This window comes from Rhinatrema bivittatum, chromosome 4 (assembly GCF_901001135.1).
Source record: "Rhinatrema bivittatum chromosome 4, aRhiBiv1.1, whole genome shotgun sequence".
Lineage (NCBI taxonomy): Eukaryota > Metazoa > Chordata > Amphibia > Gymnophiona > Rhinatrematidae > Rhinatrema > Rhinatrema bivittatum.
Genome location: NC_042618.1, coordinates 71,458,640 through 71,474,828, shown reverse-complemented (window position 1 = coordinate 71,474,828; position 16,189 = coordinate 71,458,640). Strand labels below are relative to the sequence as shown.

Genomic DNA, 16,189 nt, shown 5'->3' with positions numbered 1-16,189 from the left:
TCATTTCAAAATCTCTTTGTTCGCAGACGATATTATGTTAACTCTGACTAACCCCGTTACCTCTTTGCAAGGGATAACCGCCGAACTCCAAGCCTTTAGCGGGGTCTCTGGGCTCAAGGTCAATTATGACAAATCCGAAATACTTAATATTAATGTTCCGGATGAGGAGATGCACTCTCTTCAGACACTCTATCCTGTTAAATGGGCGCCTAAAGCACTGAAATACCTGGGTATTCGCATTGGCAAGCAGGCCGCACAGCTTTTTGACCTTAATTACGCGCCACTTCTTCAGGACATCCGGAGGGATTTAGGGAAGTGGTCGACGGGCACATTTTCATGGATGGGGCGTATTGCTATTGTCAAAATGAACGTCCTCCCGAGGCTCCTTTATTTTTTCACGACCATCCCAATTCATCTCTCTCCATCCCTCCTTAAAAAGTGGCAGGCCCTTATTTTTGGTTTTATTTGGCGAAAGCGCCCTCCCAGGGTGGCCCGCAGTACACTGTATATGCCCAAAACGAGGGGGGGACTTCGAGTGCCGAATTTGGAGTGGTATTATTGTGCTGCTCAGTTACGGGCTCTTGTTGTGATGCATCGTACTGTAATGCTCCCACAATGGACTTTGTTTGAGCGTACTTTCTCAGGAGCGCAACCATTGGCGGCCTTACCTTGGCAACCACAACATACCTGGCAGGGGGTTTCCTACTTACCGTATGCCCTTGCCACCACAATTAAGGTGTGGTCGAGGTGGAAGACCCCTCTTATAGGCCCAGAGCCTTATACATTACTGACCCATATTTTTAGCAATGCATTATTACCTAGGCCACATATCTCAGAAGCTGCGTCTCAATGGATGAAAGCGGGTATTGTTCGGTTGGAACATATCCATAGACAGGGGATTCTTATGTCTCCTGAGGAGGTGCGCTCACAATACGGATTAGAACCCATAGATTTCCTGTTGTATGCTAAGATATATCATATCACCAAAGGAGCGCTTCGAAAAGGAACTCTGCGGGTGACTGGCACCCTCTTTGAAAACTTTTGTGCTCAAGCGAACTCTATCCGTGGACTTATCTCTAAGGTATACCAACTCCTGGCTGGGAGGCCGGCACAACCATTCAGGCAACAAGCAGTATGGGCTGCAGACTTTATGCAAGATTTGACTTCCCCTGATTGGGACCTCATTTTTGCTTCTGCGCATAAATGCTCAATATCCGCCAGATTGCAGGAGAATTGTTATAAATTGCTTTACCGGTGGCATTATTCCCCTGACCAGCTCCATCACATGATTCCTGCTATTCCAGACTGTTGCTGGAGAAGCTGCGGTGCGGTGGGAACCTATTACCACATCTGGTGGCAATGTCCGGTGGTTGTTTCCTACTGGCAGCTGATAATCGCCTGGGCTTCCACCGTCCTGAATGCGCCTCTCCCGGTACAACCCTGGCATGTTCTTTTAAGTCTCCCGCTGGAAACTGTACACAAACCTGCACAGCGCTTTCTACAACAAGTTTTTATCACCGCTCGCTTGGCTTTGGCACACCATTGGAAGGGGACTTCAGTACCTAGCTTACCTGAGGTCCAAACACAATTATATCATACTTACCAACTTGCTCGTCTAACAGCGGTGCATCATGATAGCCTCCCATCCTTCCTCAAAATTTGGGGGCCGTACCAGTCTTGGCTGACTGAACAGCATTGATTCAATAAGCGATTTCACGAGTAGGGACCCAGGACTTATATTCTTCCTACGCTGCAGGAGTATTTCTTGCGCTTGTAATGGATGGTGATTGCATACTGTATCTTCTGAACCTGAATGCTTTTGTACTCTGGTCTTTATGCATGCCCTAACTATTTCTATTTCTCTTACCTTCATGTTCACTATCAGGCAATGATTATACCCATGAAGCTGTGGGGGGGGGGGGGGCATTTGCTTTATTTTCATAAACTTCTATTGAAGCGTGGAGGATTTCCGATTTTATGTTTATAGGATATTAATCATCAGAGCGGTTGCATTATGTTTGTGTATTATGATGGTTTACACTGTTGATTCTTATCTTTTTCTAAGCTTCAATAATAAAAATGATTGAAATAAAAAAAAAAATACAAGTATAGTTTTATAACTGTATCTATCCATTAGTGGTGAGATAACACTATGTGCATATTTTTTATTTTAAATGCTGTGTGTGGCTGTTCTATCCGCACTCTACTCCTTTTCTATTCTCCATTCTCTTCGTGATAAGCTTGTTTAAAGAGCCAGGTTTTTAAACTTTTTTTTAAAAGTTTTGATGTCTCTTTGTAATCTGATCTCTAGAGGCATGGAATTCCATAGTATTGGACCTGCTAATGTTAGTGCCCTTTCTCTCACTTGTGTTACTCTAGCTGTTTTGACGGAAGGGACAGTTAGGAGTGCTTTGTTCCTCCTCGAAAATCGCCAATGCCAAGAAAGGCTAGGATGGAGGAAATGTGACCAGATTCTCTTCAGAATCGAGACGTGGATCAGTGGCTGGCATCGGGACAGATGGAGTCTGTGGTGCACCCCCAGCATTGATGGAGGACTGGCTCTCCTTGCTGCAGGGTCGCTTTGGGGGAATCACAGCTGAAGCTGGTACATCCCCATGCCTGGCATCTTACATCGACGGGGACTGATGTCGATTCTTCTTCTGCTTCCCTCGATGCTCGACATGGTCCTTTCCCAGTGCTGAGATCAGTGACAATGAACTTGACACCCTCGACCTGGAGAAGCCTGTTGATGGGCAGTTTCCGGCATCCTTTCCAGCCAATGTTGATGGAACCGCCAATGTTAATTGCTCAGTGTCCATTGGCATGGCTCCAAGGTCCCTTGATGCCGATGCCTCGGTCTTCTCTGGATTGAAGAGGCGTTCCATCTAATCAAGCTGGAGCTTACGTCCCTTCTGGGTCATCTGGGTACACCTGCTGCAACCACGGAAGTCATGTGATGCCCAAAGGTAGAGGACACATCTATCATGGGGTCAGTGATAGTCATGGTCCTCATGAACCAGGGGACATCGCTTAAATCCCAAGGTGGATATGTCATCACGAAATAAAAGGGACATGATGTCGAAATCGATGGCACCGGCTATACCAAATGCATTGCCGACCCAGAGGTATCAAAGCAAAATTAAACTTGCCGATAACCAACGAAAACCCTATCTAGGATGCTAAAGGGAGAACCGGGTGGGGGAGGGGACCCAACATCGACCGCGCAAGGCGTAGAAGAAAATTCTCATGAAAATGAAGTTTTCCAAAACAGGCCAAGTAGGACAAAAGTAAAAAAAAAAATTGAGGCTCTCACCCGACCGCGAAACAGGCTCTGTGAAAAAGAAGAGACTGAAAGAAATCCCACATGGATACTTGGTATAATGCATGCTGAGAATGCTCAATGAGGCTCAGTCAAATGTTATGAAAATTTTGGATTGCAGAGGTTCAACAAAACAAAATACATCTATGGCCATTTTAAGTGAAAATGCATTAACACCAAAATTATCATCAATTACAATTTGGATGAAATTGTGGGACTCTGACATGTTTAAAGTGTAAATCAGCCCCCGGGGGCTTTTCTTATATGTTTACGGGCTGTTTTAAACTTCAGACTTTTTGGGGCCAGGTTAAGGATTACTTAGACAAGCTTTTGGGATGCTCAATAACTTAGTCGGGACTTTGTTTATTTTTGTATTTGGGACAAGGGATGTCCAATACCTCAAAGGGAGAGACAGTTTCTCACTGTTGCCATTCTCCTAGCTAAAAAAGGCCATTCTAATGTGTTGGAAATTGGAGGAAATGCTTACTTTTTGTCCAATGGAAAGATTTGCTGTTTCAAACGGCGCATCTGGAATCCATATGAAAAAGGGAGGTAATGGATTGTAGGTCGTATGGGGACTTCAGGGGTTACTTTGCTTTTTGGGATAAAGTTATTTTGAAATCCTGACTTGAAACTTGGGCCTAGGTATATTTAGTTCACTCAGTGCTTTATTATTATCTGTGCTGTACTCAGTGGGAGTGTAACTTTAAAGGCCTTGGTTGTGTGTCTAGTATGAGTGAGTGAGTGAATGAGGGTGACTGTGATTTAGTCCAATTTCAGTGGACTGAGGTTTATGCTGAAAAATGTTGGGTCATTGTCTTAATGTTATTTAATGGTTGGCCTTCTTTATTCCTGTATTTCTTTTCTGTATTATTTGACCTAATAAAGACGAATATAAAAAAAAAACCCTACAGTTCAATATATAGCTACCATTAAATTCATAACACTGCTTCTAAAGTGTTATGGATTTGGTAACCACAAATGAACCATTTTGTAGTTACCAAATTGCTCGAGCGACAGTAGTTCCAGAAGTCTACTTTAGAGACGCTTAGCAAATAATAAAACAACATAATATAAAATAATAGATAATAACAGATTAAAATCAAATTAGCCCATCCAGCGTGCTCAGTTGTCTTTTTCTCTGGTCCTCTACTATTCTACACAGAGCAGCATATAAAATTCCATAGTTAAACCAATGCGAGCCCCATCTCCCTCGCTGTCTGCTACCCAGCCCTCTGAATTCTGTAGTACCACCGTCCTTTACAGCTGTCCCAAGCACATTTACATTCTGTTACATTGATGGCCTCCATCATCTTTGCTGGTAGGCTATTCCAGGTTTTTATCTTCATTTTTTCAAATCTATGGTTTAATATTCAATATCCAGGCCCCCTCCCACGTTTTACCCTCAAATTTGGTAATCCGAATCGCCACTAAAACCAGTGAGGCTGTTGTTTGAACCAGCTAGCAACACTGTACTTGCTAATGGTAGGATATGAACCACAGCTGTTCGGTGCAGATCATCCCAGCCCACTTAATTTACAACAACAATATATACAAAAAAAAAAAATTTGATGACAAAACACCGTGACAGTACATTTCTATGTCTGGTATCTCTGGAATAGCAGCCATAAAAATTTAAAGATTTACATATGCGCTTTCTGTTTCTGCCTTAGATTTTCGCTCATTTTGTAAATACCTCTAACAGTGATTTGCTAATCATGAGAAATATTGATCTGGATAAAGACAGCGCGTGAAAGAATAAACTAAGACCAGAAGGCATATAATATTCTCTCAAACACTCTCCGCTTCTCAACCCCTCACGATGCAGTATAAAAGCGCATGCTCTCTGCGGCACTTGACTACGCGCACTTTTGTTTTTACCTCAATTTTCCCCACAGTAAGCCAGAGAAACAACTAACGATTCCACTTCCTGTATCACCTGGCAGCCGTGCGTTTAACCTCATCATCCAAAACCAAAGCGAAACCGACCCCGTCTATCTATCCCCCAGCTCCGCATGCGCAACCTCCCAACCCCCGCCTCTCTCTCTCCCCTCGACCTCCCCTCTTCCTAACGTCGACAACAAAAGACCGTTAGGGAATTAGTCGTGGGAGGTGGGGGAGAGAGGGAGAAAAAAAAGAATCAACATCTGCCCTCGTGCAATAAGCCCCTTCCTTGCAAACCAATCCTAGAAGTGGGCAAGACCGAGTGGGCGGTCCGAAAAGAATTTTAGTGTGACTGACAGTTCGTTGACCAATTACCCTTGTCCAGAATTCAAGACTCCCCCAATGGGCTGATCTCGAGCTGAGGTGAGGGGGGGGGGGGGAAGCCCGCTGAGCTTTGTAGAGTGACGGCCACCTCCGCCTATAGGGATGTGAGTTAAAAGGGGGTTGGGTGCCGCTGGACCAATCTGAAAAGTGAGTTGTTCGGAGCGAGAGCCTAAAATGATGTAGCTCAGCTGATTCTCTCCAGCGGAGTTGTTTTGAACAGATAGAACTGCAGTAGGAGGGGAGATAGCGAAAGAAAGGAGAGGGGTGGGGGTAGTAGGAGAGCAAGGAGGGTTGCCCTTTGTTGGAATGTGCTGGTGGGTTTTTTAACGGGCTTTGTTGCTTCAGCTCTTTTTAAGTATTTTAAATGTAAGTTAGTGGCAGCCTTTATGCTGTGCCAAGCTACCGAATGAGTGCTAATATTTTTACTTCCGTTACTATGGGGGAAGCTACTGAAGAAAATCTGAAAGCTATAATCTCCTGGTCAGTAGAACTAGGACTAACTGTAGTTTATATCGTCCTTTATTTTTTGCTTTTCCTCTTTGCCTATCTGCAGCTCTGGTTGCTCTTGTATTACAACCAGAAGAGGATTAGTTACCAAAGTATATTTATGTTTTTCTGTCTCTTGTGGGCATCTCTGAGGACCGTCCTCTTCTCCTTTTATTTAAAAAACTGTGCCCAAGTCAATGACTTGCAGCCTTTCCCACACTGGTTGCTGTACTGTTTTCCAGTTTGTTTGCAGTTCTTCAGTTTGTGTGTGCTTAATCTTTATTTTGCACAGGTAAGTTTATTTAATTTTGGTTGGCTTATTTGTTTTTGTATGCTTCTTAACGTCTTTGAAATTGCTTTAACCTAAAAACTGCAACTAATACATAACCTCTAATTTAAACGGTTAGTCCCCCGTATTACATTTGTTTTGTATGGAAAACGGTTTTTAAAAGACAGCTAAAAACTAACAGGACAAGCATAGAAGCTGGCTGCTTGCCAGCGATTACGTCACCAGTTAGCGCTCCTCTCCACTGCTGCTGTTGCTGCGCTGTCTCAGCAGGTTATGTCACCTTTTACTACTTCGTTGTGCAAAATGGTTAGGCTCCAAAACGTTTGCATAAAAAGGCAAATCAACTGTTGCACGGACTAAAACATAAATCGGAACTCGTAAACGTGAGAAATCGTTGGTGTCCCCTATGAAGTCATTGATTTGTTTTCCGCTCGATTTCGCTGTATAGTTTGCTCTCAACTGCAAATGTATCTGGGGGAGGGCGAAACGGATAACGTCCTGGACGCCTTGAACCTAATTGCTGCCTGAAGATCATTTTCTATATATTCAATCATTAACCTGCTCTGAAGACGACTGCATTATATATACAGTTGCCTTAAACCTTGTTTTTCTGTTATTACTTAGTTTGCCTTCACTTTGGTTGTCTGGAATCTGTAGTAAACAACTCTGTACCTTTTTTTTTTTTTTCTTTCTTTAAACGTTAGTTAACAGCAACACTCAGTGCTAATATCTCATGCTGGGAAGCAAAGCCCCTATTGATATCCTGCTGGAGATCACGTTTAACGCTTGAAACGACCTATAGTGTACTTCATTAATTGTGGAATACCAAAGAGAGGTTGGCAGTACTTTATTTTTTATTTTTGTTTGTAGGTTGGGAAAAGCATGTGCGTCAATACCTTTTTCTAGGGTAAGGGAAAAAAGTGCTGCATACACCAGATAATTACTGGGTTTTGGGGTAGATTAATTCTGCTGTATTCTACTGGCTTTGTTTAGATTTTTCCATAAATGGTGTATTTGGGTTTTGTTTAATTGAAGTTAGCCAGCCGTTCATTATTGCTTCAAAAGGCTCAAAACTTGCAGATGAAATTGGTTCTTTATTCCTAATTGGGTTTCTGACTGATTCAGCTTGTGTAATCAATCTTAGCCTATAACGTGTGTGACTTAAGGAATCATGATATACTTTCCCTACCCCCTTGCCACTATTTTCTCCTGCTCATTAAGTCTTCACCTCAATCAGAGCTTGGCCTAATTGGTGCCATGACTTTTATTTATAACTACTCAGTGTTTTTCCCTATTATATTAAACTTCCCTTCTCCTGTCTAGCCCAATCATGCCAGTAACAACCCCTGGCAATAATCAGTGATCATAACTTCATCCAGAAGCCTTAACATAAGGCTTGGGGGAAACCAGCAGGGAGCACCAATTGCTATCCTTGACTCACATATCCCTGGTGCCTGCCATGAACACTGTCTAGGTAACTTAGGAATCAAATACAGGTCTTCTCTGTGGCAGTGGTGGTGTGCAATCCTGCCATTGAGCAAGCAGGCTAGCCCTAGTATCTATCTCCATGAAAACACAGCTCTGAAAACTAAGCTGTTTATTTCTTTAGCTAGTCCCCCACTCTGTATTATGGATTTTTGTATGGTTCTTAATAGAATACTTATAGTGACATTTGTGATCATTGTAATATTATAAACAAGGTCTAAACATATTTTTCCATAGCTATCTCTTCACATGACAAGTCAACATCTTTCCTATAGTGTGTTTATACAGTTTGCAGCCAGCAGTGACATTATTTGTGCCACCACAAGACACCTTTTTAATCATTTAACATTGATTACAAACTTCAGAATTTCTTCCTGACAATAACTAATATGTTCATGTAAAATGCTATTCTTGGTAGTATTGTCCTATAGTAAGTATAAGTGTTTTCTTAGATGGAGCATGTGTGCTTGACTGATATTAACAATATAATCGCAAAGTAGTGGCAGTGAATCTGAGAAATACCAGTTGCATAATATCTTTGTATTTAAGAGATTAAGGTCCACAGAGTGCTTTCCCTTGATTTTAGGAAGGTAAGACTTCTTCTCTTTGCACCCCTCATTTGTGCTTTAAGAAATATCAAGAATAAAAACATTCCTCTTATCCTGCATTGTAACATGTTTCACTGCATGAGCTATAATGGGGGAGGAGATATCTAGATTACTGAAGACCTAAAGATCTGAACTTTTTAAAATTTAGAATGTATAAATCATTAAAATAAAAACTGAGGGGTAGCTTCTTCTGAAGCTTTGGAAAATATTGTCTAGATGTAGTTACATTTCTCACATGAAGCTAGATAGGATATATTCTATGAGCTGAGTGGTTCCATGGTATGAGCAAAGGATGGATGTAATTCATAAAAATGGTAACAGGAGACTACAGCCTGGTTAGTCTTACTTTAGTGGAGACTCCTGAAGGAAAGAATAGTGACCTATTTACAGTGCAGTAGGATTCAAGGCAGCATAGCTTTATCAAAGGCCATCTATGTCAAACAAACCAGACTTCAATTGGATGTCAAAGGAATGAGGTCCAGGATATGAGCTGGATGTATTTGGATTTTAGCAAAGCTTTTTGCTACAGACCTATGTAAAAAGCTCATGGGTAAACTGAGCAGCCTCGGGGTGGTATCCAAGGTGGAGGACTGGAGAGAAGCAATTAGTGTGCCTCAGGGACCAGTCCCAGGATTGGTTTCCTTCAATATTTTTGTGAGGGATTTATTGCTGAAGTTAGAAGGAAAAGTCTTAACGGTTAACACTAAACTGCAACAAAGCAGACATGCCTGAAGTATTCAAATTGAGACATGATCTAAGAACTTGAGGGGGTTAGATATTTGCAAAAAAGTGCAAAGTAATGCATTTTGGGTATAGAAATCCAAAAGCACCATCCAAAAGATGGTAGGATGGTAGATGGTACCATCTACCATGGTGGTTGGATGGTACCATCCATCTACCTGGTAGATGGTACAATCTACCATCCAAAAGATGGTAGGATGGTAGATGGTACCATACCTACCATCCAAAAGATGGTAGGTAAAAAGCTGATATCCACAGACCAGAAGTGAAATCCAGGTAGCAAAACAATGCAACAAGGCAGTAGCTGAAGCCAGAAAAGTGATTATGCCACTGTACAAGTCAGGCAAAACCTCAACACTGTCTAGAAATTGCATTTCAGAAAAGATGGTATGGCTAGAGGCAGTCCAGAGGCAACCAAAGTGGTGTGAGATCTGCATCAAAAGCTAGATGACTTGATTGAAAAATATAAACATGATATACATAGATGTGAAGTGGATATGAGAGATTGAAAGGTATTAATGCACGAAGCAAACCTTTCAGTGGAAAGGAAGTTCTAGAACCAGAGTGCATGATAATGAAACTCAATGTCTGAAAATTATTTTTTCAGACATGGTGGTAGATATCTGGTATGCCCTCCTAATGGAGGTGGTAATGGTGCAAACAGTGTACTAAAATTCAAAAAATCTTAAGTGCGAAGAATCCCTAATTGTAAAGAAGCTCTGGGGAAACTAGCACAGAGCTGCAGTTACAACCCTAAATCTTGCTGTATGGGCCATGTCTTTCTGCCATCATTTTACTGTGGACCCCAGGAGTCAGTGTGGTGTTTGGAAGTCTTGCTGTGTGCTTCTTGAAAGGCCTAATGCTCTGCTGCTGCAAGGAAAGGGCAGAGAATATATTTTTGGGTGAGAGAGGGTCCTTCTGAAAACATTCTTGTGTGAGTACATCATACATCTTGACAGTGAGATTTCAAGTTGACTTGTGCCTTGGTCAAGACTTCCACCACTCCATCTCCAGATACAATATAATGCAGGTCACAAGAAAACTGTCAGACTTTAAGCTAAAGGTCAGATATTTGCAACTCTCTCTCTCCTTGGGGGTCAGACTTAGCCATTGCAAGAGTTTGTGTCAAAAGCTTAAATATGTCAAGGCTTGTTTTCCACTGCCTTAAGGATAAACTCCACAGATTCTTACATAGCATTGTTCAACTTGAACTATTTGTATGTAGACTTGATGATCTGCATAATTGAACAAAGTGGGTCAGAAAATCTGTGTAATCCCATATTAGACCTGATAAGTATTGCTGGCATTTACTCTTTGAAGAGTGAATCTGAAGAAGGTTGCCACTGGCAAGGTCTAATATGGGATTACACGGATTTTCTGACCCACTTTGTTCAATTATGCAGATCATCAAGTCTACATTCAAATAGTTAAAGTCTAACAATGCCCTGTAAGAATCTGTGGCGATAGTGTGTGTTTTGCTGGAGAGGGGTGATTAGTGATCAAAGTACTAAATTCTTTGAACATGCTTTTCACATTTTACATTCCTGCCCAATGCCAATATAGAGAATTCTCCCTCTTCTAGTAAGTACAGTTAAGCAGAACAGTGGATGGTCAACACTACCAAGAGCACTGTGGATCCCTGGAGGCTCGAAATGAAGAAATAGGCTACCCTATATTAACCTAGGTGCAACATTTTTTGGCTTGGGGTGACTTGTACAGAGTAGCAGTTACTACCCTTAACAAGACTTAAGGTGACCAGCTTGCTTGAGGCCACACATTCATGGCTAGGCTGTGGCTTAGAGCAGTTCATGACCTTTATGGATTTTGCAGCCCAATTACCCTTGATGCAACTGCAACATTTCTGCCTGCTTTGGTGGCTAGGGAATTGGATTCAGATGACAGCCACTGCTGGGCTCGGACTTGTGGGGTTTTTTGTGTGTGTGTGGGGGGGGGGCAGCATTTTCTGAATTATCAAGGCTGGTCACCTGTAAAAGTGTTGCAAACAATTTCTTTATGGGATTGACAGATGCTTGGTTTGACTGTAAACATTACTACCCTTAAGGCTTGCGAATGACTGCATGCTTCAGCAGTTGCTACACTAACAGAATGAGGGTAACCTACATGGTGTGGCAGTTGCTGCTACCACATACAACTTGCTTGGCATACTTGATGGACTATTTGGTAGTCTTCTGCTGATTTGTTGCTATCTTGTAATTTTTGTTGTACTTCAAACTAAATGGAATGGATTTGGCCATATTGGCTAATACAATTAATTTTTGTTCTTAGTTGGCATGCTATTGCTCTTCTCAGCAGATGAGTCTAATGGAGGCTAAGAAGATACTTGCTGATCTTCAAGTCCCTCATCCAGTACACAAGAGTCTGTTGGTGCAGGAGAGAGCTTTATATCTTGGTATGATTCTTAATATGGTTTCCAACAGAACAGATGCCAGACTCTTAAGCTTGATATATGCTGTTTAAACAGTGGCAAGATATGCTTGTCCCAATATGACCATGCCTTTAGTTCACAAGAGAACCTAGTATAGTAAATGCTTCATTGCTTCTGGTATAATTTTCTCATTTGCTTGCAGGTCAAATGCCACAAGATGCCCAGAGATGTGCTGTTGTAATGCCTTAAATTCTGGTGACTATAACTTGTGGGATTTTAGTAAAGCTAGACTAAGATGCTCTTAAAACATTGCACTGGCATCTGAAATGATTAGAGCTGAAGATGGCCCGCTTGGCTGGTTCTCTTGACATGTTCAGTTATTATCAGTGTAGTACACTCAAGGCTTGACTCCATGCATCATGTTTTGAGCCCTTGAATTCTTCTTGAAATAGCTTCTTGCTGCAGGCCCTAGATCCAGAGTAGACAGCTCGGCTCTTCAGGATCCACAGGCCTGTTTGTGGCTCTTAAGGACTAGACTTGGGCACCTCTATCGTGGCTTGAAGATGGCATTGCTCTGCCAGGGCATTAAAGCCATTGGGCTTACTCTACAGAATTGTTTTTGTATGGACTTTTCTCCTCAGGTATTTGATTTTTTTTTTGCTCGGTTGAAACTTATCATGCCTACTCTGATCAGTTCCAAATGTCAAATCTTGAATCCCTGTGTTGTGGCTGTCTAAGTAGTAACGAGGTACCATAAGTGTTGGATATTGCTCTCAGCAAGTCTTGAAGCAGCTGGTTTGCTATGAGTGACAGCATCTGTGGGGAAAACACTTCAAAATTCTGAAGTCTCTAAATGCACAAAACTGAAACAGTTTGCTTGATGCTACCAATTCATCACATCATGCCTGCAAATTAGTCCATGCAAGTTTCACCAGAGAAAATGGGCATCTTTGAATTTGACCGTCTGTATAAAGAAGGTATCTGAAAAGGCAATGAGGATAAGAGGTCCCAAAACATTTCTCTGACCAGCAGCAAAAAGGAATGGAGAACAATAATTACAATGCCTCATTGAAATGAAAGTTGCAGGCAATCTTATTTTTTATTATTTTTTGGTAAGTGGTCTGACCTGGAGTCCAGAAACTTTTTTTTTTAAATAAAATCACTTTGAGCCAAACCTGAAGAGCCTTTTTAAAGTTTCTACCATTTGCTAACTTGTGCCTAAATTTGTTTGCCTGAGACAGCATAAGTGACTACCTAGGGTACTAAATTTTGAAGGCTTTGAATATCCAGACCAAAAAGGAGCCTGTTGCTGCTTGCTTTAGAACAAACCAAATTTCCCCTATTTATAGTAACTGAAACTTCAGACACTTAAAAAAAAAAAAAAAAATGTATAATATGACCTCCATTGTTCAAGATGCTGACTGCACTCATAATTTGGAGTGGCTAAAATTTTGTTTCAGTATATCAGATTTATAATCAAAAGGTCATATGTATGAAATGTGATCTGTGGGTGGTGTGTTATTTTTTTTTTAATATGCAAATAAACTTTTCAGAAGCAAAAGACCTTGGTATCTCTTCTGTGGCAGTCACACTGTATCAGTTTTTGATATTTCGGTGTTTGACATCCATCAGCTTCCCAGCATGTGCTTTAGGGCAGCATGCCAGCACTGCTATGGCACTCTGCCTATGGGTTTCAAAACCTTAAAACCAGCCTTGGGCTTAGGGGCTCTCAAAACTCACTTATTCTTATTCACAGTATATACATACAATAAATATCTTGCTTAGAAAAAAATGTAGCTACTTTCCTAGCATCTAGAGAGATTCAGGACCAGTGGATGATAAGCAGTTGCTATGCCCCTCTGATATGAGGAGTCATCTCGGGTTCCAAGCAGTTTCCTCCCTATGGGGGGGGGGGGGGGGAGAACAACCTTCCAGAGGACTCAGCCTTTCGGCAGGTCTCTGTCTTTTTTTGTCCCAGACAACCCAAGTGAGGTGTAGGCTTGGGTAGCAGAACCTCCCAATGAAGGATTGCCAATCCACCCTCAGGGAACAGGAGATGGGGGGGGGGGGGGGGGTGCCTCTCATCAGAGGTGGATTGAGATCACATCAAATCAGTGGGTCCTGGAGGTTATACAAGGAAGGATATGCACTGCAGTCTCATGGTGTCTCTCTGCCACTTGCCTACTTACATAGTTACAACTTGATTTTTGTCACAAATTGAAAAATCTTAACACAAGCACTGCAAAGAAGTCTTATGCCAGATGTAGCTACAACAGGCCCAGCAGGAAGTGACCCAGCTTTTGGCTTGGAACTCAAATGGTTAAATGAGATGGCTCATAAAATATACTTTAATTACCCATTTGCATGGGAAATTTTAACCAAAATAACCCAAGACTTCAATAAAAATGGCTTCCTCTTTCATTGCACTCACCATACTTCAGAATGCCCAGTTTCTGGATTGTAAAATTAGTGATTTTGGGTACTCATTTGTTCTTTAAACACCTAAACTGTCTGGCTCAAGAACAAAATTAACTATTACAAGTTAATCCTGCAGTCTTGCCCTCAACTTTTGATATATTTGAAAAGTCAAATGAGTGGTCTTAGTAGCTTGGGCTGCACCACCCTCCTTCACAAAGCTTTTTTGTTTTCTGGAAACTTATATTGATTTTTGTGTATTTAACTGTATGTCTTACCAAATGTCTGAAATTGTTAAACACTTAGTTCAATTGTTTTGCTAAAAGTTGTACAAGAACTTTTTTTTTATGCCCTGGATTCAGCTAGGCAGGACTGTTCTGGAATTCAAGATTTCCAACATATCTCCAAAGCATCTTAGTATGTGTGCGAGAGCCATTTTGGAAAATGTATAAAATGCAATGTCTTATGTCTAACACTTTTTGCACCAGAACATTATGTTCAGAAACAGACTCACTTTTTTTCTTTGAGGCATCTACCCCATCCAGGCATTGATCTGTACTGAAAACTGTCTTCCAAAAACTTTTTTATACTGAATTCTCTAATTGGCAAGAGAAGACTCTAATACTTACTATAACCTCCCAAAGTACTTCCTGACTAATTACTAGGGGCTTTTGGAAGAGTTCCACCTATTGTGCTGCTGCTCACTACCAGTTTCTGGAGCCATCACTTGCTAGGCTGATCCTTCAGTATCCAGTGGGACTCGGGCTGCTGACTAGCTCCAGGAGCATTGACAATCCAAGGATGCTTAGTATCTTGACAGCAGCTTGCCCTTAGGATTTGCCAGGGAAGTGCATATTCTGGGACTTGGCAAAATGCTCTCCAATAGGGGCTGGTGGCTTACCTTGTCCTGCTACACCTAGGGGAGACTCTCCAGGAAATGCTGGTGTTTAGATAAACCCATCTATTGGTCTGCTTGTATATTAGGTGTTCCATTCACACTCTATCATCAGCCATGTCACTTCTGGTTCACAGAAGAAGAAAATACTAAGGTTGGATGTGGCTTCTAGACTATCTTTCTATGCTAAGATTGATCAGCTTTTATCTAAACTTCTGTGCCAAGGTAGACCTTGGAAGCTAAAAACTCCCAGAAGAGGTGGAATTGGTTTTCTGACTTGCTAGACAAACTTTTTTTTTTCTTTTAAATACTAAAGAAAGTGGAACTGTAGGGGGGGGGGGGGGGGAGTGGGACCTATGAGGGAGGGAAGGGTTGGGTATCAAATTAAGCCCTGGGTAACAGAGGTTGAATTACCACACACTTGAAATATGTAAGCTGTAGTGCTGAAATCTTGATGTCTGGCACTGCTGTTCATAAGTTTCAAAATTATTCTAATACAATCTTTTGTACTGTTCTTTGCTCTGCAGTATCTACTTCAGTCTGCCCCTTTCCTATAGAGCAGGAGAAAATGGTCCGGTTTTAGAGAACAATGGCTGTTTTTTCTGCTTTATCTGCTCCAGGCTAACCCCCCACCTCTCTTCCCTGCAGGCTGCCTGAAGGGGAGGAGCTAGAGCAGAACACCCCTGCTTCTCTGCCTCTTGCCTGAAAATAAGTGGTGGAATTGTGTTGCAAGCCATTCCCCAACAAACTAAGCCTTGTTAAAGACAATGTAGTGGCTGTTTAAAGCAGTTTTAATATCTATCCCAAACTGGTGGCAAAACTTGTATCTGCTTTTCAGTTAGGGATTTTTCTTAGTTTAAATTACCTTTAAAAAGTTGCCAACCAGACCAATTACAAATTGAATCTAAAATGGGGTATGGGAAGACATTTTTCAGTCTATTGTGACAGATCCACTTGCCTTGCTAAAGTTTTTAAATAGTGCTGCATGAATTTGGCAATATCTGAAACACCTATGTTTGTGCCAAAGCGCATACTTCTGGACAATCTGCTTCAAACGTACATAAACAAGAGATGTTTATGTGTGGGATTAGAGAAGGGCTGGGAAGAGGAGCTGGAACTGGTGATGGTGACATTGATTGGACTTGTTATGAAGTCAAGGGTATCCTTATCTGTAGCATAACGCTCTATTTTGTGGCCCATAGAACTATTTGGACTCCCTTGAAACTTATCTATTTGGCATTATACCTTGCCTAGGAAAGGGACAGAGTGGGTTACATGTCAATGAGATTGCTTCTTG

At 41.6% G+C, this 16,189-nt stretch overlaps 2 protein-coding genes across 5 annotated transcripts in view; one reads left to right on the top strand and one right to left on the bottom strand.

Moving 5' to 3' along the window:
- TXNDC16 (thioredoxin domain containing 16) overlaps positions 1-5,323 on the bottom strand; it is a 242,981-nt gene extending 237,658 nt beyond the window's left edge. For all 3 annotated transcript variants that reach the window (XM_029598324.1, XM_029598325.1, XM_029598326.1), the window contains exon 1: positions 5,201-5,323. The gene's annotated coding sequence lies outside the window, so the exon portion shown is untranslated. The remainder of the gene's footprint in view (positions 1-5,200) is intronic.
- A 459-nt stretch (positions 5,324-5,782) lies between these two features.
- The window catches only part of GPR137C (G protein-coupled receptor 137C), a 120,413-nt gene continuing 110,006 nt past the window's right edge, over positions 5,783-16,189 (top strand). Inside the window, exon 1 of one of the 2 annotated variants that reach the window (XM_029598323.1) lies at positions 5,783-6,365. In XM_029598323.1, coding sequence (XP_029454183.1) covers positions 5,994-6,365 — 372 coding nt within the window. In that variant the 5' untranslated portion in view covers positions 5,783-5,993. The remainder of the gene's footprint in view (positions 6,366-16,189) is intronic. The other variant, XM_029598322.1, reaches the window with a different exon arrangement.